The sequence below is a fragment of the Halichoerus grypus genome, chromosome 13, assembly GCF_964656455.1.
Source record: "Halichoerus grypus chromosome 13, mHalGry1.hap1.1, whole genome shotgun sequence".
In the NCBI taxonomy this organism is placed as follows: Eukaryota; Metazoa; Chordata; class Mammalia; order Carnivora; family Phocidae; genus Halichoerus; species Halichoerus grypus.
The window spans coordinates 69,705,018-69,727,284 of record NC_135724.1 but is presented as its reverse complement, the minus strand read 5'-3'; the positions used below and the strand labels follow the sequence as shown (position 1 = coordinate 69,727,284).

At 37.8% G+C, this 22,267-nt stretch overlaps 1 protein-coding gene across 1 annotated transcript in view; it reads right to left on the bottom strand.

Moving 5' to 3' along the window:
• LOC144379744 (leucine-rich repeat-containing protein 37A3-like) overlaps positions 1 to 22,267 on the bottom strand; it is a 32,767-nt gene that overhangs the window by 1,973 nt on the left and 8,527 nt on the right. The window contains 6 exon segments of the mRNA XM_078060104.1: positions 2 to 140; positions 142 to 386; positions 656 to 930; positions 3,469 to 3,584; positions 13,140 to 13,214; positions 13,785 to 13,856. Coding sequence (XP_077916230.1) covers positions 2 to 140; positions 142 to 386; positions 656 to 930; positions 3,469 to 3,584; positions 13,140 to 13,214; positions 13,785 to 13,856 — 922 coding nt within the window.

Sequence of the window (22,267 nt, the reverse complement as noted above, 5' to 3'; positions counted from 1 at the left end):
AAACAAAAATGGTGTCGGTTAAGTCTTTTGATTTGTTTTTCACCTCAGGTAGGGATTTTGGAGCAGTGGAGGCAGAAGGCCTGCCCAAGATGTATTGTTTCAGGAAAGAATTGTGCTCCTTTGTGAATGAAGGCTCTACTGAAGGAGTCTCCCACTAATTTCCTGGGCCTCTGCGCCATGTGAAGCTGCTCCAGCTCCCTTGGGGAAGGTCTACTGAGCCTTCTTTCTTTGGCCATATTCTCCACAAATGGCTGGGCATTCTGTTTCCCCCGGTTTCTCTGATGGCGCATTTTTTTGAGGTACCTTTTCCGTAGGCCCTTTGGGCCCGTGACAACCTTCTTTACTCTCAGAAACTTCTTCCCTACACTCTCAGCCTTGGTGAGGCTCTTTTCCTGTGCTTGGGCAGTTTCCAATTTCTTTGGAAAGATTTGGCGTTTGAATTTGGGACCAAAAAGGCCGGAATGTATAAGCATGGCAGTTTTTTCTTTCTTTTTCACCTCATCAATTTTTCTTGAATTTCTGCATCTAACAAATTTTCTAGAAAATGGAGTTTCCTCAGTTTATTTTTGTAAGTTGAATTGTTGGGTCCAGGTTTAAGAAAAGGGTTCCCTGTGTTGTTTGTCAAGGGACCCATGGGCTTGTCTCCGTCTTGCACATTTGAAAACAGAAGTTTAATGAATGGTAATAATGTTGATTCTACATCTTCTAGATTTCCCTCTGAGAAATAAGGCAATATGTAATTCAGCGCACTAATAACATCACTTTCATCATTAAAGTCTAGCTGCTCATTCATAAAGGCTAAACTGAAGCGATTTTTGTCTGAGGATGGCTTCTCTGGCTCAATTATCAGCTCAGTACTGGTGCTCTTCTTCCGGGATTTCAATACCTTCATGAATGATCCTTCTGCATTCCTTACAGATACTTCTTCATCTGTCAACAAAAAAGAGACTAGTTTTGATAATGAAAGACTGATAGTACAGCTTTTTGTCAGTCCACAGTCATACATCCCAAATAAATTAAGAATCAACAAATATTTGAGTACCATTTAGAGAGGAGACAAACTCAAACTTGAATCTATGATTGGCAACAACAAAAGGAGAAAAGGGTATTTTTTGAAAAAGCAGCTATTTACTCAGAACCTTCCATGGTGTGAATAACTGTATTTGGGATTATTCCATGGGTTCCCCAAGGCTCGATTGTGCAGTACTCAAAAAAAGTCAAGGCTGGAAGACACTCAGCTAAACTGTGTGCAGATCTAATGTGACTCCTGGCATTCATATACCCCACCCTGTCCTACTTCAGATGCTTCCTCCTTCCACTCTTCAGCATGCTTGTGTTCTTGCTGCCATCACAGATGCCCATGACAACACCCACTGTTAGCAGGTCCTCATCTGGACATGCCCTCTCTACCCACCCACCCATTCCTTTGCTTGGTCCCTGCTCCCATATATTGCAGCTCACATAACATAAGCTCTAAACAGAAAGAAACCCACTATGTCCACCCTGGCTCTTTGCTTAAATTTGGGCAGGGATCTGGGGTCTAGGTTAAGAGATGTCCCAGGTGTGAGAGATATGTCAATGTGGAATGTTCAATAAATCAATGGAATGATACTTGAGGTTTTAAAATGCACAAGGGATAAAGAATCTTTTGCCAGATGCCTACTTCACTTTCATTTCTAGTATTTCCAGCTTTATTTAGGGAACTGTCCAGAGCTTCCAACTACCTGAAGGTCAAGTGTACAGCTTGTGTAGACTGCACAGCATTGTGCTGCTGGGTTTCTTTTCCAGAAGAATTGGAAATATCTTTAGTGGTGGTGGTGAGGGTCAGAGGAGGTCACGAGAAAGGAGGAGCAACAGGCTTGCAGAGAGTGCAAAATGAGACACTTGAGTGCTAGGCTACAGCACTTAACACCTCTGATCACAGTTTTCCTCACCTGTAAAAGGAGATTCAACATGCCTCTTCTGTCCACCTCTAAGGGAGAAGGGAGTAATATAATTGGTAAAAAATTGTTTTGAAAAATAAGCAACACTGTACTTACAGAAGTAGCAAAGTATTATTTCTGATGTACCCTAGATCATTGATAAGGACCCGTATTCCATCTATCCAAGTGCAAAAGCACATTTTGGAAGTCATCAAGTTAGTGCCAATAAAACATAGTATACAGAAAAATACTTAAAAGCACCTGAGTGTTTTTGTCGGGCTCCCTGCTCGGCAGGGAGTCTGCTTCTCCCTCTGACCCTCCCCCCTCTCATGTACTCGCTCTCTCTCATTCTCTCTCTCTCAAATAAATAAATAAAAAAAAACAATCTATAAAAAAAAAAAAAAGGGCGCCTGGGTGGCTCAGTTGGTTAAGCGACTGCCTTCGGCTCAAGTCATGATCCTGGAGTCCCTGGATCGAGTCCCGCATCGGGCTCCCTGCTCGGCAGGGAGTCTGCTTCTCCCTCTGACCCTCCCCCCTCTCATGTACTCGCTCTCTCTCATTCTCTCTCTCTCAAATAAATAAATAAATAAATAAATTTATAAAAAGCACCTGAGTGTTTTTGGACAGAAAAGCTTAAGATTCAGAACGAGTTCAGAGTTGGACAATCCAAGAATAGAAGAGCCCTCTCTATCCATTAGAAGGTAGCAGCTTCTGGTTAGGGAACAGAAAGTCTCAGCCTCTGAATAAAACTTTTTTATAAATCAGCATTACTTTTACTCTTATATTACTTGTAAAAATAAAAAAATAAACAAAAATGTACCTTTACCTGTCCTATAAAACAAAGGGCACCTGAGATCTAATGCATATAAAATCAGTTTACAGGGGCGTCTGGGTGGCTCGGTTGGTTAAGCGACTGCCTTTGGCTCAGGTCATGATCCTGGGGTCCTGGGATCGAGCCCCACATCAGGCTCCCTGCTCAGCCGGAAGCCTGCTTCTCCCTCTCCCACTCCCCCTACTTGTGTTGCCCCTCATGCTGTCTCTCTCTCTGTCAATTAAATAAATAAATAAAATATTTTTAAAAATCAGTTTACAAACTGTGATGCACTATATGAACAAGTTTTCATTTGGGGGTAATTAATTTAATAACATGACTGAGAATCTGACTTTTAACAAAGGAATAGTTCTTAGAAATTTAGAGATATGAGGAGTGTTTCGGTGGCTCAAGCATACAACTCTTGGTTTTGGCTCAGGTCATGATCTCAAGGTCATGGGATCGAGCCCCGCGTTGGGCTCCACACTCAGCGGGGAGTCTGCTTGAGATTCTCTCCCTCTGCCCCTCCCTCGACTCACGTGCTCTCTCTCTCTCAAATAAATAAATAAATCTTTTTTGAAAAAAGAGAGATTTAGGGATTTGACTCTGAATGAATAAAAATAATGCAATGACATCATTAGTTAAAAATTTTATCATTGTTGATTAAAAAGAAAAAAAATAAATAAAATAAAATAAAAATTAAAAAATTTTAATTTTTTAATTCAGACTCAACACAATGTGTGGCATTTGTCAGACATTCACTGTCACAGTGCAGCTTGACTGTCTTGCAGACAACATCAATATTATTTTTGAATTGGCAGAGACAGCAGGCCATATGGCTAGGTAAAATCCTATAAATGGAAACACAGAGAATTAAATTAGTGCTAAAGGAGTTACTTGAGTAGGCATGCCAAGGGCATCACAGGGCTGTGCAAAAAGGAATTCTTGAGGCATATGGCCTGGATGTTTGGGCAGGGACCAGTTGGCCAATTGCTGCTCTTGAATATTGTAAATAAATAGAAGGACAGAGGTGTCCAACAGAAAGGTAAGGATGGTAGGGGGTATGGTATGCCTAGAATAAGATAAAGATGAGAACTGGGTGACACTGATCTGTAGTTTAGTTCAGAGGTATCTCCTTCCAACCCAAAAGTCTCACTTTGGGTTGAGAGCACACAGGAAGAAGGTAGATTTCTAAGAAGAGTCTGAATAAGTCTGAAATATGACCCATACTGAAGATAGAAAGCAATCAATCAAAACTGACCCCAAATCTACACAGATATTACAATTAGCAGACAAGGACATTTAAAAAGTTGTTGTAACTGGGGTGCCTGGGTGGCGCAATCATTTAAACATCTGACTCTTGGTTTCAGCTCAGGTCATGATCTCAGGGTCATGAGATCAAGCCCCACACTGGGCTCCTAGCTCAGCGTGGAGTCTGCTTGAGATCCTCTCTCCCTCTCCCTCTGCCCCACCCGCTCATGCTCTCTCTCTCTCAAATAAATAAATCTTTTAAAAAAAGTTATAACTGTATTTCATATGTTAAAAAAACCCAGGCTAAAAAACCCATGCCTCTACTTAACTCAGTGAGTTGTACAACAACTTCAAGTGGCCTCATATATGTGTACTTAGAGTGAATGAAGGAGAGGAAATATAAGAAATTTTGAAAAAATAATAGCCTAAAATTTTCCAAACAGGCAAACCCAATAAACCCACAAATCCGAGAAGGTCAATAAACTCTAAGCACAAGAAACATGGACAATGGGGGCGCCTAGGTGGCTCAGTCGTTAAGCGTCTGCCTTCGGCTCAGGTCATGACCCCAGGGTCCTGGGATCGAGCCCCACATCGGGCTCCCTGTTTGGCGGGAAGCCTGCTTCTCCCTTTCCCACTCCCCCTGCTGTGTTCCCTCTCTCGCTGTGTCTCTCTCTGTCAAATAAATAAATAAAAATCTTAAAAAAAAAAAAAAAGAAACATGGACAAAACTACATGAAGGCACATCATAATCAAACTGCTCAAAACCATCAATAAAGAGAACATCTTCAAAGCAGCCAAAGGAAAAAAACACACACACAACATATAGAGAAACAAAGATAATAATGACAACATATTTCTTGTTGGAAATAATGGAACTCAGTCTTTAAAGCAGTGAAGAGGAGAGGGGACCCAACAACTATCAAGCTAATATTCTATATTCAGATCTTTCAAAAACTAAAGCAAAACAAAGACTATCTGAGGCATGCAAAAGCTGAAAGAATTCATCACTAGTAGACTTACACCGTAGAAATGCTAAAGGAAATATTTTTAAGCGGAAGGAAAATGATACCAGATGGAAATGTGGATCCACCTAAAAGAATGAGGAACAGTAGAACTGGTAACTACATAGGTAAATATATAAGATTTTTCTTACTATTTAAATATCCAAATACAATGTGATTTCACTTATATGTAGAATCTTTAAAAAAAGACAAATGAACAAACAACAACAACAAAAAAGAGAGAATCACACTCATACATATGGAGAACAAACTGGTGGTTGCTAAAGCAGAGAGGGTGGGGATATGGTCAAAATAGGTGAAAAGGATTAAGAGGTACAAACTTCCAGCTATAAAATAAATCAGTCACCGGATGAAAAGTATAATGTAGGGAATACAGTCAATAATACTGTAATACACTTATTGTGGTGAGCATTTCAAAATGTATATAATTGTTGAATCACTATGTTGTACATCTGAAACTAATTTAATATTACATCAACTATACTTCAGTAAGAGAGTTAACTTATTGGTTAAACAAAAAACATAATATGGTGTGATGTTTATAAGTAAAAGTAGGGGCGCCTGGGTGGCTCAGTCGTTAAGCGTCTGCCTTCGGCTCAGGTCATGATCCCAGGGACCTGGGATCAAGCCCCGCGTCGGGCTCCCTGCTCAGCGGGAAGCCTGCTTCTCCCTCTCCCACTCCCCCTGCTTGTGTTCCCTCTCTGGCTGTCTCTCTCTATCAAATAAATAAATAAAATCTTTATTAAAAAAAAAAAAAGTAAAATGTATGAAAACAATAGCACAAAGGCCAGGAGGGGAAAAATGGAAGTATACTATGTATTGTAAGGTTCTTATACCAATCACGAAATCATATAATATAATTTGAAGATAGTTTGTGATAAGTTAAAGATGAACACTACAAACCATTAAGCAACTACTAAAATAACAAAACCTGAGTTGTAACTAGTCAACAAATAAAATAATAAAATGTACTCAGTCAATCCAAAAGCAGGAAGAAAAAGAAGAAAAAAAACGAAACAAAGAACAGATGGGACACATAGAAAATATTAGACAGTAGCTTTAAATGTAATCATATAAATAATTACATTAAATATAAATGGTATAATCACCCTAATTAAAAGATAGAGTTGTCACACCAGATAAAAAAGCACAAGCCAAAACTACATGCTGTCTACAAGAATGATCTTCAACAGAAAGATACAAGTAGGTGAAAAGTATGGAAAAAATTATGCTATGCTAACACTAATCAAAATAGACCTTGAGTGGTTATATTACTCTAAGACAAAGTCAATTTCAGCAAAGAATATTACCAAGGATAAAGGAGGTTATTCCATCATGATAGAAATGTCAACTAATAAAAAAGACATAACCTAAATATTTATGCATCTGATAAAAGAACTTCAAAATATATTAAGGAGAATGGCAAAGAGAAACAAATACATACACAATTGTAGTTGGAGATTTCAATACCCCTGTCTCAATAATTGACAGAAAAAAAATATAAAAAATCAGTAAAGATATAGCAGACTTGAACACTATCAACCTACTTGATCTAATTGATATTTATAGATCACTCCACCCAAAATCAGAATACACGTTTTTTTCAAGTAGACACATAATATTTACCAAAATAGACCATATTCTCATCTATTACCAGAATACATGGATATAAAACAAGACTCAATACATTTAAAAGGATTTCAGTTATTCAACAGATGTTCTGTGACCACAATGGAATTCAATTAGAAATTGACAGATTTGAAAAATCTCCAAATATTTGGAAACTAAACAATACATTTCTAAGGAACCCTGTGGGTAAAATAAAGCAAAAGGGAAATTAAGAACTATTTTTTTTACTGACTGAAATTGAAAACATGTCAACATGTTGCTAACACAGTGTTCAGCTTCCCCAGCGTCCACTTTTAAGAAACTAGAAAAAGAAAATTAATCACTGAGTAAGGAGAAGAAATAGCATAATAAAGATCAAGGCAGAAATAAAATGGAAAACAGAAAAATAGAGAGGTCAGTGAAATGAAAAGACAGTTTTTAGAGAAGGTAAATAAAATTGATATACCTCTAGCCATATTGATCAAGAAAAGACAAGAGAAGACACAAATTATCAATAACAGAAACGAGAGGGGTGACATCAATACAAATTCTACATATATTAAAAGGATAATAAGGGCATATTATAAACTAATTCATGTCAATCAATTCAAAATGAAATGGACAGAGTCCTTAAAGACATAAACTACTCAAAAATAAATATGTAACTTAAATAGCACTATTAAAGAAATAGAGTGTGTAGTTTACAACCTTCCCACATAGAAAGCTTCAAACACACATGCTTCACTGGTGAATTCTACCAAACATTTAAGGAAGAAATAATGCCAATTCTACACAAATTCTACCAGAGAATTGAAGAGAAGGGAAAATTTCCCAACTCATTTTTAAGGCCAACTTTTGCTTTATCAAAACTAGACAAAGACATTACAAGAAAAGAAAGCAACAGACCAATATCTCTCATGAGCACAGATGCAAAATTCTAAACAAAATTTTACTATATCAAATCCAACAATATATGAAAAGATGCTAGCTACATTATGAAGTGGGGTTTATCTCAGGATTGCAAGATTGGTTTAATATTTGAAAATCAATGTAATTTACCCAAGTTAATAAACTAAAAAAATTATACAATCATTGTAATAGACAGAGAAAAAGTATCTGACAAATCTAACATCCATTCCTGATTACAAATTAAAAAAAAAAGAAGCCCTTGGCAAACTGGGATGGAAGGAAACTTCATCTTGATAAGAGACTTCTACAGAAAAAACCCGAACATCGTATTTAATAGTGAAAGACAAATGCTTTCTCTCCAAGATCAGGACAAAGGAAAGAAAGTCTTCTCTCATTTCTTCTATTTGATAGTGCACTGAAGGTTCCAGTCAGTGTAATACAGCAAGAAAAAGAAATAAAAGGTATTCAAAATGGAAAGGAAGAAGCCAAACTATCTTTATTTGCAGATAAAATGATTATCTATGGAGAAAACCTGATGGAATCTATAAAAAGGTTACTAGAACTAATAAATGAGTTTATCAAGTTTGCAGGAAAAAGATCAATATACAAAAAATTAATTTATCTCTAATACCTAGCAATAAACAATTAGAAATTGAAATTTTAAAAAATATTACTTATAATAGCATCAAAAGTATAAAATACTTAGAAAAGTCTGAAAAGATGTAAAAGGCTTACACACTGAAAACTAGAAAATATTCCTGGGAAAAATTAAAGAACACCTAAATAAATGAAGAGACATAAAGTGTTCATGGATCAGAAGATTCAATATTGTTAAGATGTCAATTCTCCCCAAATTGATTTACAGATAAAAATCCCACCAGACTAGTCTGTAGAAATTGGCAAGCTAATGCTAAAATTCATATGGAAATGTAAAGCTCCTAGAATAGCCAAACAGCTTTGAAAAAGAAGACAAAATTGGAGGACTAACACTACCAGATTACAAGACTTATGAAGCTACACTTTCAAGACTTTGTGATATTAGTATAAATTGAGACAAACAGATCAAAGAAACAGAATAGAAAGTCCAGAAGGAAAGAGATATGAACAACTTATTTTCAGGTTCCAAGGCAATTGAGTGGAGAAAGGATAGTCTTTCCAACAAATGGTGCTGGAACAACTGGATATCCATATGCAAAAAAGCAAACATCAATCCAAACCATATACAGAAATGAACTCAAATTGGTTCAAAGATCCAAATATAAAACCTAAAACTATAAACGTCTCAAAGAAAACACAGGAGACCTTGTGTTGGGCAAGATTTCTTAAGATATGACACCATAAGGATAGCCTACAAAAAAAAAAAATGGATAAATTGGACACCATCAAAATTAAGAATTTCTATCTTGCAAAAGACACTCTTAAGAGAATGAAAATACGAGCTACAAAATGGGAGAAAAAACTTAGTAAATTACATAGTTGATAGAGGACTTGTTTCCAGAATATATAAAGAACTCTCAAAATTCAATAATAATATAGCCGAAAGACAAATAAGCATATGAAAGGATATCTGACATCATTAATTATAAAGGAAATGCAAATAAAAGCCACAGAGATGCCACTATACACCTATTAAACTGTCTAAAATTAAAAACACTTACTATAGCAAGTATTAGCAAAAATGGGAAGAAAATGGAAACCTCATACATTGCTGGTGGGAATGTAAAATGGTACAACCGCTGTGGAAAATAACTTTTTAAAAACTTAAACACACACTTACCATATGAACCAGCCATCCACTTCCAGGTATTTACCCCAAGAGAAATGGAAGTATGTATCCATACAAAGACTTGTACGTACACACACAGAAGCTTTATTTTTAATAGCCGAAAATTGGAACAAATCAAATGTTCATCAATGGTGAGCAGATAAATTGTGGCATATCCATATAATGGAATACTATTCAGCAATAAAAATGAATTATTGATATACATAACAACATGGATGAATCAAAATAATTATGATGAATGAAAGAAGCCAGTTAGAAAAGAGTACTTACCACATGATTCCATTTATATAACATTCTAGAAAATGCAAACTAATTTTTAGTAACAGAAAGCAGATCTATGAGTACTACCCAAAGCAATCTACAGATTTAATACAATCCCTATCAAAATTCCAATAGCATTTTTCACAGAACTAGAACAAACCATCATAAAATTTGTATGAACCACAAAAGACCCTGAATAACCAAAGCAATCTTGAAAAAGAAAAACAAAACTGGAGATGTCACAATTCCACAATTCAAGTTATATTACATAGCTGTAGTAATCAAAACAGTATGGTACTGGCACAAAAACAGACACATAGATCAATGGAACAGAATAGGAAGCCCAGAAGCAAACTTACAATTATATGGTCAATTAATCTTCGACAAAGGAAGCAAGAATATGCAATGAGAAAGACAGTCTCTTCAAAAAATGTTGTTGGGAAAACTGGACAACTATGTGCAAGAGAATGAAACTGGACCACTTTCTTACACCATATCCAAAAGTAAACTCAAAATGGATTAAGGACCTAAATAAATGTGAGACCGAAAACCATAAAAATCCTAGAAGAGAGCACAGGCAGTAATTTCTCTGAGATTGGCTTTAACAACATCTTTCTAAATATGTCTCCTGAGGCAAGGGGAACAAAAGCAAAAGTAAACTATTGGGACTATATCAAAATAAAAAGCTTCTGCATAGTAAAGGAAACAATCAACAAAACTAAAAGACAACCTACTGAATGGGAGAAGATATTTGCAAGTGACATATTCAATAGAGGTTTAGTATCCAAAATATATAAAGAATTTATACAACTCAACACCAAAAAACCCCCCAAATAATCCAATTTAAAATGGGCAGAAGACATGAACAGACATTTCTCCAAAGAGGACACACAGAGGCACCTGGGTGGTTCAGTCGATTAAACGTCCGCCTTCAGCTCAGGTCATGATCTCAGGGTCCTGGAATCGAGCCCCACATAGTGCTCCCTGCTCAGTGGGGAGTCTGCTTCTCCCTCTCCCTCTGCCTCTCCCCCCGCTTGTGCTCTCTCCCAAATAAATAAATAAAATCTTTTTTTTTTTTAAAGAAGACCTACAGATGGGGCCAACAGACACATGAAAAGATGCTCAACATCACTCATTATCAGGAAAATGCAAATCAAAACCACAATGAGATATCAACCTCACATCTGTCAGAATGGCTAAAATAAAAAACACAAACAACAAATTCTAGTGAGGATATGGAGAAATAGGAACCTTATGCACTGTTGGTGGGAACGCAAACTGATGCAGCCACTGAGGAAGACAGTATGGAGGTTCCTCACAAAATTAAAAATAGAACTATTCTATGATCCAGTAATTGTACTTCTGGGTATTTAACCAAAGAACACAAAAACACTAATTCAAAGGTATACACACATCTCTCTGTTTATTGCAGCATTATTTATAATAGCCAAATTATGGAAGTAACCTAATTGTCCATTGATAGATAAATGGATAAAGAAGAGATTCATATATATAAATTATGGAATATTATTCAGCCATAAAAAAGAATGAACTCTTGCCATCTGCAACAACATGGATGGAGCTAGAGAGTACAATGTAAGTGAAGTAAGTCAGTCAGAGAAAGTCAAATACCATATGATTTCACTCATATGTGAAATTTAAGAAACAAAAAAAATGAGCAAAGGGAAAAAAAGAGCAAGAAAGAGAGAGGCGAATCGAGAAAGAGAGAGACAAATCAAGGAACAGACTCTTAATTATAGGGAACAAACTGATGGATACCAGAGAGGACAGGGGGTGGGAGGATAGGTGAAATAGGTGAGTGCATCAAAATTTAAAAATTAAAAACTTCTGGTCTTCAGAGATAGAACAGAATGAAGACAAACCACAACCTGGGAGAAATTTGCTGAACACCTATCTGAGAGAAAGGACTTTTTCCAGAATATAGAACATACTCTTAAAACTCAATAATATGCATCCAATTAAAAAATGGATTTGGGGGTGCCAGGGTGGCTCAGTCTGTTGAGTGTCCAACTCTTGATTTTGGCTCAGGTTATGGTTTCAGGCTTGTGGGATTGAGCCCTGAGTCAGGCTCCATGCTTGGCGGGGAGTCTGCTTGAGATTCTCTCTCTCTATCTCCTTCAGCCTCTCCCCCCACCACACTCACTCACTCTCTCTCTTTGTCTAAGATAAATAAATAAATCTTAAAAAAAAAGAAAAGGAAAAGAAAAAATGGATTTGAAGGACACATCATTTAAAAAGGTATCTGTACATGGGGTGCCTGGGTGGCTCAGTGGTTAAAGCAGCTGCCTTTGACTCAGGTCATGATCCCAGGGTCCTGGGATTGAGCCCCGCATTGCGCTCCCTGGTCAGCGGGAAGCCTGCTTCCCCTCTCACACTCCCCTTACTTGTGTTCCCTCTCTCACTGTCTCTCTCTCTGTCAAATATATAAATAAAAATCTTAAAAAAAAAATAAACTGGTTCTCCTGCAATTAAAAAAAAAAAAAGGTATCTGTACATGAATAGACACTCAATATCATGAGCTATTAGAGAAATGCAAATTAAAGCCACAATGAGATACAGCCTACATACATACCTATAAGAAAGTCTAAAAAAATTTTTTAACTGAAATACAAGGTGAAGATCTCATACACTGCTGATTGGAATGCAAAAAGGTACATCCATTTTAAAAACAGGTAAGCAGTTTTTTTGTGTGTTTTTTGTTTGTTTGTTTCTTTTTTTAGAGAGAGCACACACGTGGGTGCATATGAGCCCGGGGCGGGGAGGTGCAGGGAGAGGAATAGGGAGAGAGAGGATCTTAAGCAGGCTCCACATTCAGCGTGGATCCCAACTGGGAGCTTGATCTCACGACCCTGAGATCATGATCTAAGCCAATATCAAGAGTCAAACACTTAACCGACTGACCCACCCAGGTGCCCCCAGGTAAGCGGTTTCTTAAAAAGTTAAATATACACTTAGCATATGATGTAGCAATCCTACCATTAAGTATTTTACCTCCCCCAAAATGAAAACATACGCTCACGCAAAGACCTGCATGTGACTGCTTTTAGCAGATTTATTCATAATAGACAAAAAACTAAGAACAACTCAAATGTCCATTAACTGATGAATGCATAAACAGACTGGTGTATCCATACAACTGGAATACTACTCAGCAATAAAAAGGAATGAATGCAGATAGATGCAACAACCTTGATGAATCTCAAAAGGATTATGCTGAGTGAGAGGAGCCAATCACAAAAGACTACATACTGTATGATTTCATTTATAAGACATGGTGGAAAAGGCAAAACTATAGGGACAAAAATGAGGCTGGTGGCTGCCAGGGGCTGATGGTGGGAAAAGGGGATTGACTGCAAACAAAAATGTTCTAGATCTCAAATGTGGTGGTGGTTACGTAGCTATATGTTTGCCAAAACTCATCAAACTGTATACTTAAAAAGAGTAAATTTTATTAAATGAAAATCATACCTCAATAAATCTGACTTAAGAAAAGAATCAAACACACATAAACAACTAAGTGAAAATAAACATAAGAAAAATCAACTTACAGTTTTTCCAATTCAAGGGTCATCATGAGGATGGTCTCAATTGTTGGAAGTGACACCTGTGTTGTTCCCATGTCTCTGAAGGAGAAAGTCCAAACATGAATGATACCAAAGACAAAAATTCTATACTTAAAAAGAGACTTCACAACATGTGATTAGTTAAATTCCGTCAAGCCAGCTCAAGAGTTAACTTGCTATGGACAGTAATTTCAGAGAACTTTTATTGAAGGAATTTAAATTTATGTGCATCATCAAATTTATCACCTTGGTGATGAACAGGACAATCTCTTTTTACCATTATCCTACTTCTCATTCTCAATTGCATCCACCTCTCTTGATTAATCTTTTTTTAAAAATAATGTACATCTTATTCCACTTTGCTTTTTGAGACAAATGATATTTCTACATACACGATAAATGATATTTCTGCATACATCTGCATGTTCCATATCTGTATGTGTTCTTCAATACTGCTTTCTTCCTCTGCAGGCTGTCTTGCCCATATACATTGTTTCTTTGCCAATAATTCTTATTTCAATAACCCAGTTAAAATTTAAATTATGACTTTTTAACCAAAATGCAAAATACTTAATCTTTAAAAAACAGCAGAAATCATCTCATGAGCCATGAGATTGTTGTAATACTTACAAATATTTTAATGCCGGCAATTTAAAAAGATACGAATCTTCAACAGTTGTCAGAGGGTTATGATTGAGAATTCTGAAAAATGCAATGGAATTAAAATTATCTGCATTTTCAATAACTACCATGAAAGTTTATGTTCATTTTTTTGGGATGGGACTGGAAGGTTAAAAGTAATCATTTTCTGCCTTTGCCTATAAATCTGTAAAGCAGTCTTCCTTTGGGAACTACCCAGGTCTCTGAATGATAAAGCGGGAAAGAGAAAAAACATTTTTTTTAAGTGGACGGCAAAGAAAAACTATGCCAAAGAACTTTTCAGGTTGAAAACCCCAGAAGTGACTACACTAGTAGGAAGCCCTGGCTCTGTAGGAAATACCATTTCTAGTGTCCTCCATGATTTAAGGTGTTTTTCTCTTATCTCTAGAAATTTAAAAAATTCCACAGTTTAAACCACACAGTGAAAGACAAAAAGAGGACCAATTCCTCAGTTTTGGAGCCAAACAATAGGGGCTAAATGTAGGAGGAACTGGTGAAAGCTATACTCCCGCCACATGTTCCCTGTATCCTTGTATCACAGTCTTTGTCATGGCATGTAATCACCTGTTTCCTTGTCAGTCTCCTGGACTGTCGGCTCCTTGAGGGCAGGGACCATACTTGATTGTCATTGTCCCTGTGCCTGACATAGTGCTTGTTATTTACTAGTTATTTAATGAATGTTTGTCGAATAAATAAATAACATTTTTTCATTCTTTGACACAAGTTTTTATTCCAAAATGTTGAATACATTTTCTTCTCAATGCTTTAAAAACAAAAAAGGTAAAAGAAATAGGAAGAAAGAAAAGAAAATCTTCCTTGAGGTTGACTGTACTCAAGAATCATTACTGTATTTTGCCAAATATTAGAAAGAGAATCATCACAACCAATACTATTGGACTGTAAGGCATCTGTGATCAGCATTTCACATTTAATCCTCACGATAACCTTATGTGATAGATATGATCATTACCCCGTTTTACAAATGAGGAAACTGACGTACAGAGAGGTTATGTAATTTGTCCTAGATTGTCAAGAGAGTCAGAAGCAGAGCTGGAATTTGAAATCAGTTTTGACCTCAAAGCCTGTGTTTAAGTCATATGAAGAAAAGGGGATTTCAAAATAGCTGTTACCTTAAACTTAACTTTGAGAGCACTAAATATAGAAATACTTTGTTGAACTTCATCTCTCCATCTGGGAGAGCTTCTCTGAGAAATACATTTTCTATTTTTATTCCTTTTCTCTAATCATCTCACATGATTAAGTGTTTAATTAGCCAATGGTCATTGAGACTTTAGAGATTTAAAAAACCATGTTATAGGCAAATCAGCTAAAATGGGAAAGTGAGGACATCTGAAAATTCATCTCTCATAAAAGCAACAACAACGACAACCTGGCAAAAAATGGTCAGAATTAACTTTGTTAGAAGTTTGTAAAATTTAACCAATGGGCTTGCAGCAAGCCAGGGAGCATTTATTAAATAAAAACTAATTTCTGTAAGAACAGTGAGCTCTGTTGTTTTAACTTGTCCTAGACCTCTGCTCTCTATCCTGATGGTCGCTTTGAAAAATAGCCCACATCCCAGGGGAGCAAAATGGAGCTGGAGTTCCTTAAAGCCTCATTTTCTTTTTTTAAATTTTATTATGTTATGTTAGTCACCATACAATACATCATTGGTTTTTGATGTGGTGATCCACGATCCATCGTTTTCGTATAACACCCAGTGCTCCATGCAGTACATGCCCTCCTTAATACCCATCACCGGGCTAACCAATCCCCCCTCCCCCCTCCCCTCTAAAACCCTGTTTGTTTCTCAGAGTCCATAGTCTCTCATGGTTCATCTCTCCCTTCAATTCCCCCCCCACCCCCATTTTTCCCTTCCTTCTCCTAATGTCCTCCATGTTATTCCTTATGTTCCACAAATAAGTGAAACCATATGATAATTGACTTTCTCTGCTTGACTTATTTCACTTAGCATAATCTCCTCCAGTCCCATCCATGTTGATGTAAAAATTGGGTATTCATCTTTTCTGATGGCTGAGTAAGATTCCTTTTTTTTTTTTTAAAGATTTTATTTATTTATTTGACACAGAGAGAGATAGTGAGAGCAGGAACACAAGCAGGGGGAGTTGGGAGAGGGAGAAGCAGGCTTCCTGCCGAGCAGGGAGCCCGATGTGGGACTCGATCCCAGGACACTGGGATCATGACCTGAGCAGAAGGCAGACGCTTAACGACTGAGCCACCCAGGTGCCCGGCTGAGTAATATTCCATTGTATATATGGACCACATCTTCTTTATCCATTCATCTGTTGCAGGGCATCTCGGCATTTTCCACAGTTTGGCTCTTTTAAAGCCTCATTTTCAAAGAACTGTCATTGTTTTACCTGTATAGTGGGTTCCCTGGAAAACCTCGCTTGAAAAGCTTGTCTTTGACCTCACTGAGAGCTGCACAATGCTAAAAGCCTCTTCTTCTCAAGGGGCATTTTTAAAAAACAATTACAGGTAAATGTTTTATCCTGGTGGTCGTGTGAGGCAATGGATTAACAGGCGGGACAAAAAAATAGCCTAACCAAAAATCTTAAAAGGAAAAAGCTGAGAAATCAGATGTCCACAGAGACTTTGAAATGCTTCAACATATTCCTGGGAAACCAGAAGACCACAAGACATATTCCTAGGAATGTAGGAAAAAACTTAGCACTAATACATGGGGTCAGCAAGGTTGCAGGATACAAGATCAATGTGTAAAAATTAGCTGTATTTCTATACACTAGCAATGAGTAGTCCAAAATGAAATTAAGAAAACAATTCCATGTATAACAATATTAAAAAGAATAAAATACTTATGAAAAAATTAACCAAAGAAGTACAAGACTACACTGAAAACTATAAAACATTGTTGAAAGAAATTAAAGAACATCAAAATAAATGGAAAGATACGCCACGTTCATGGATTAGAAGGAAATATTGTTAAAATGGCACTATGCCCCAAACTGAACTATGGTTTCAGCACATTCCCTATCCAAATCGCAGCTGACTTCTTTCCAGAAATTGGCAAGTTAATTCTAAAATTCATACGTCAAATCAAGGGACCCAGAATAGCCAAAACGATCTTGATAAGGAAGAACAAAGTGGAAAGACTCATGTGCCCTGGTTTCAAAACCCAATTCAAAGCTACAGTAATCATAGTGGGATACTGGCATAAGAATAGACATATAGGGGCGCCTGGGTGGCTCAGTCGTTAAGCGTCTGCCTTCGGCTCAGGTCATGATCCCAGGGTCCTGGGATCGAGCCCCGCATCGGGCTCCCTGCTCAGCGGGAAGCCTGCTTCTCCTTCTCCCATTCCCCCTGCTTGTGTTCCCTCTCTCGCTGTGTCTCTCTGTCAAATAAATAAATAAAATCTTTAAAAAAAAAAGAATAGACATATAAATCGATGGAACAGAACTGACTGTCCAGGAATAAATACTCACATTTATGGTCTATTAATTTTCAACAAGGATGCCAAAACAATTCATTGTGGGAAGACTGGTCTCTTCAAATGGTGCTGGGACAACTGAATACCCACATACAGAATAATGTAGTTGGATTCTTACACTTCATACCATATATAAAAATTAACTCGAAATGGACCAACTACCTAAATGCAAGAGCTCAAGTTATAAAACTAGGAATCTTTCTGACCTTGGATCAAGCAACAGCTTGTTCGACATGACACCAAAAGCACAAATAACCAAAGGAAAAATAAATAAATGGACTTTATAAAAAAACAGACTTTTGTGCTTCAAAGGACATTATCACAAAAGTGAAAGACAACACACAGAATGGGAGAGAACATTTACAAATCATATGTCTGATAAAAGTCTAGTATGCAGAATATCCAGAATATAAAGAACTCTTACAACTCAATAAAAAGACAAATAATCAAATTTTTAAATGGGCAAAGGATTTGAAGAGATGTTTCTCCAAAGAAAATACATAAATGGCCAATAAGCACATGAAAAGATGTTTAATGTCTTAAGTCATTAGGCAAGTACAAATCAAGGCTATAATGAGATATTACTTTACACTCACTAAGATGGCTATAACCAAACAAACAGACAACAATAAGTGGTAGCAAGATTATGGAGAAACTGGAACCTTCATACATTGGTGGAAACATAAAATGGTGTAGTCACCTGTGGAAAACAGTTTGGCAGTTCCTCAAAAGGGTTAAACATAGAGTTACCACATCACCCAGCAATTCCACTTCTAGGTATGTACCCAAGAGAATTAAAAACATGTGTCCACACAAAAACTTGTATGTAAATACTCATAGCAGCATTATTGATAATAGCCAAAAAGTGGAAACAATCCAAATGTCTCATAACTGAGGAATGAACAAAATGTGATGTATATGTATGTATACAAGGGAATATTATCCAGCCTTAAAAACGAATGAAGAACTGAGACATGCTACAACATGGATAAACCTCGAAGCTAACATGCTGTGTGAAAGAAGCTAGACACACATTTCTATGAAATGTCCAGAATGGGCAAATCTACAGGGACAGAAGGTAAATTAGTTGTTGCCAGGGCCTGGGAGGAAGGGAGAATGGGGAGTCACAGGTGATGGGTATGGTATTTCTTTTCGGGGCTGATGGAAATACCCTGGCATTAATGCTGACTATCGTCTGTCAAAGTACACCATTGGACTGTATACTTTATAATGTTGTATATTATATTATGTGGATTATATCTCCATTAAAAAAAAGAACCATATTGTGATAAATAGAGCACCAGTTGCAGAAGACCAAATATGTTGGTAGGTGGAGAAAAGAGGAGTAAAGACTCAGACTCTTCCACAACGGAGGTCAGAGGGTGCCAATGGTGAGGCTGGGAGCCATGCTTTTTCTGGGCGGGGGTGGGGGTTGGGGGGGCAATGGGGGTGCTGTTGGGGGTGGGGGGGTCGGGGGTGGGAAGAACCATGCATTTTTGTTCTTGCCTTGGAAACTCCCCTATTCTTCTTATTCTAGCCCATTCTTCTAGATTTTTTTCAGTACCATTAACATGTTGGATTTGTAACACTAGTTATAAAAAGGAAGAATGTGAGTGTCACATGTCTGGTTAAGCACAGTTCCTCAACTTTGAGGCTTTGAATGTCCTTTGCTTTGAAAAAAAAATTGGCATTAAAATCTATAAGCTCATTGGTGGGCTCTGTGCAAGTGAGTTCCTCCACTTGTGCATCTTTCTCTGTTTTAAAAATGACTATAAGGCATTATGTAGCCAAAACAATTTAGCAATTAGTTATCCTTCCCACCAAATTATCTCAGTTCTCTAACCCTCCACTCTTTCCTGGGTGCTCACCCATGGCCTTGTATCCATCAGCTCAGTGTTTCCTCTTAACCAGACAGCCCTTGTCCTACTGAGATTAACATCCTGCGTTTATCCCTAGTGAAACCAAAATATAGGGCCACTCTAAATTATCCTATTTCCTCCTCCTGTCTTTTGTGCTGTCTTTTCTTCATGAAAGCTGTGCCTGGGGGGCAGACAGAATGAGAACTGACCCAACAGTTTACATGTGGGGGACTCCACAGTAACCGTTTTTCTACAAATCACAAAACGAATGGTTTTAGATGCACTGAGGACATCACACTAGAGACCATTTCCCTTTCAGTTCAATTCGCTCATTTTACCGATAAAAGGTATGCTGACTCCTAGTCCATCAGCTTTTTGATATTCACGGGCTTCTAAATGATTTTTAAAAATATACCTTACTTGAAGAGGAAAACTCAAGTATTTTTGCAAAAGCCTTTTGCTGTAGAACAACGGGACAGATTAAAGGTAGCTCACAAAATAAGGGAACATTTCTTAGCTGTTATTTTTTTTTCTCCAAATTCTTCTATACAGGTCCAGACAGATGGGCTACGTTTCCTTTCTATTAACTGAGGAGACAGAGAGGAATTGAGGACTGAAGCATGTCATCACTGTCCTGAATGTACTGAAATCCTAACAGGTTTAGCTGAAAAAATGTCCAAAGCACGCAGTGAAAATAAATTTAAAATAGGACCAACTCCAAACTATCTATGCTAGAATCCCAAGGCAGGCAGGGAAAACTGGGTCTTTGGAGGAAGGCAGTCCAAGAAGTAAGCAGAGTGACCTAGAACCTGTTCCAGTATGTTTGAAGTACTTGGGGATGGAGTAACCCCTTTCCTTTATTCATCTACATAGGTCCATGAGCCACGAGAACATGACTCCCCATGTGAAGCTCCTCAATACAAGACATCTAATTTCATGACGTAAATCCTTCCTCGGGTGGGAGGGGAGGGCGAAGTCTAAAGGATCTGAAATTGTGGGCCTATATTTTAATCAAAGTTCTGAGAATAGCTTTGAAGAAGAGTTCCTGGCAGTGAGGAATAGCAGAAGCAGCAAGGGCCTCTGGAATCAGGAAGACCTAGGTTTGAATTCTGGCTGTCACATCCTGGTGAAGTGACTGGAGTAACAAACATCTCTGAGTCTCACTTAGCACCATTTACTTCATAAGGCAATTTGAGGATTAAATGAAAGAGCACGTGCAAAGCACCTCACATAAGGCTGGGCACAGAGTAGGTGCCTCGTAATAATGATGTTACATTTGCACTGGGCAGTGAGCAGAAAATCTGGGGATGCCCAGAGGTGGCATGGCCAGGAGCTCCAGAAGCATGCGACTGTCATGGGGAAAAGGAGCTCTCTTCCCCAAAAGGTCCTATTCCAGTTAGAAACCAACTCCAAGAGACGATGCACAAAACACCAAATAGTCATCATTCAGCTCCTAGTCCAAGGGAATGCGGAGTTGCCTTACTTGCAAAGCTCCTAGGCGGTTCTGCCACTTGTTAACAGTGTGAACCTAGGCAAGTGACCCAACGTCTCCGGGTTTCAATTTCCTCATCCCCAAAGTGGGGATAACGATATCTACATTGCAAGAGCTGTTGGAAACACGGAAATGAGATACAGTGTGAGAGAGCATGTATTGAGCATTTTCCATGTGCCAGGCACTATCTGAGAGTGTTGGGCACACTATCTTGCTTGTACAATACGTAAAGGTCCCTAGCCTAGTGCCTGAAACACAGTAAGTGCCTACTAGAGATAGGTCATAAAGAAATGTTAAGGCACAGAGGAAGAACTACTCTGCTTCCAAGAGAAAGAAGATATGTTGTGAGATATGTGGGAAGAAGGGATGCGGCTGGGAGAAGGAAAGTATGGTAGTTGCTGGGTAGGACTATCTCAAACCTTTTGAACTATTACAAATAGAAAATAATAAAACAGCCACCCGAAGTTCCCTCAAAGGACAGACCCGAGTTATTATTTTCATCCTGAATGTTTCTGCCTTTCTGAATCGGAGAAGAAGCTGCCAGGATTTCCAGTACATAGCAAAAAGTGATGACGATACCCTGCAGTGTATAAACTTGTGTGTGCACACAGCCATCTAAAGGAAACCGATGCTGGATGACGGGGGAGCACTAGGGTGTCTCTGTGACTGCAGCTCGATTTGCCTTCACAGTGTGGCCACAACTACCTCAATGGTATTCTCAATAGTGGGGTAAATAATTCAGTAGGGATAAGGCTTAGATTTTCCTCATTCTCTCTTAGTGCTTATGTTCTTGGCACAACACTGATGCACCACAGACAAGCCAGCATGTGGATGTGCTCTACGTGGATCAGGTAGAGCCCTTCTACATTGCAGAGTCCTTCAGTTTCTAAAATCATGGAGCTTGTATTGTTAGAACCAATGAAGTGACTAAAAGAATTTTAAAAAATAAGCCATCAGTCTGGACCTCTGTAGGTGAATGAAGGAGAAGCACTTTAAAGTCAGAAAAAAAAGTATACTTAACATTTAGGATTATCAACCACTGCTGGTTTTCCATAATATATTTCATTCCTGATTTCATCTGAAAGAGATATGATTATTACTACCATTCAAAAAGCGGTACCTTATTAAAACAAAATGTAACAAAAAACCCTGAAAGTGGTACCTTATTAATAAGCTCTTGGAATGTCTTTGAGGTGGATTTCAGTTTTTTGTTTTGCCAGCACACCAGAGAACAGGCTCATTGGGTTTCTCCACCAAGAGGTATAACGTCTCAAACTCACCACCTTTACTAAGCACTCTCTAACACCAAGAGTCTCTTACGAGAGTCTGAATTTCATTATAGTTAGGTGGGCAACGTAGGAAGAAATCGGGTGGAATCAGTTGATAAAAATTAATGGATTCACTGAAAAACATTCACCGAGTGCCATGCCCACTCAAAATAGACTTTACCACACTGCTAACTAGTTCACTCTGTGTTTATCAATAACTTAGAGGCTTCATTCAAGAAACTTACTGAGTTATAGTTATCTGAAACCCAGGGGTAAATCAAGGATCTTGTGGGGCCTGAACCTCATCTACTTTGGGAAATCCTGTCTAATAAAACATGCAAAGTTATGAATACAAAAAATTGCTA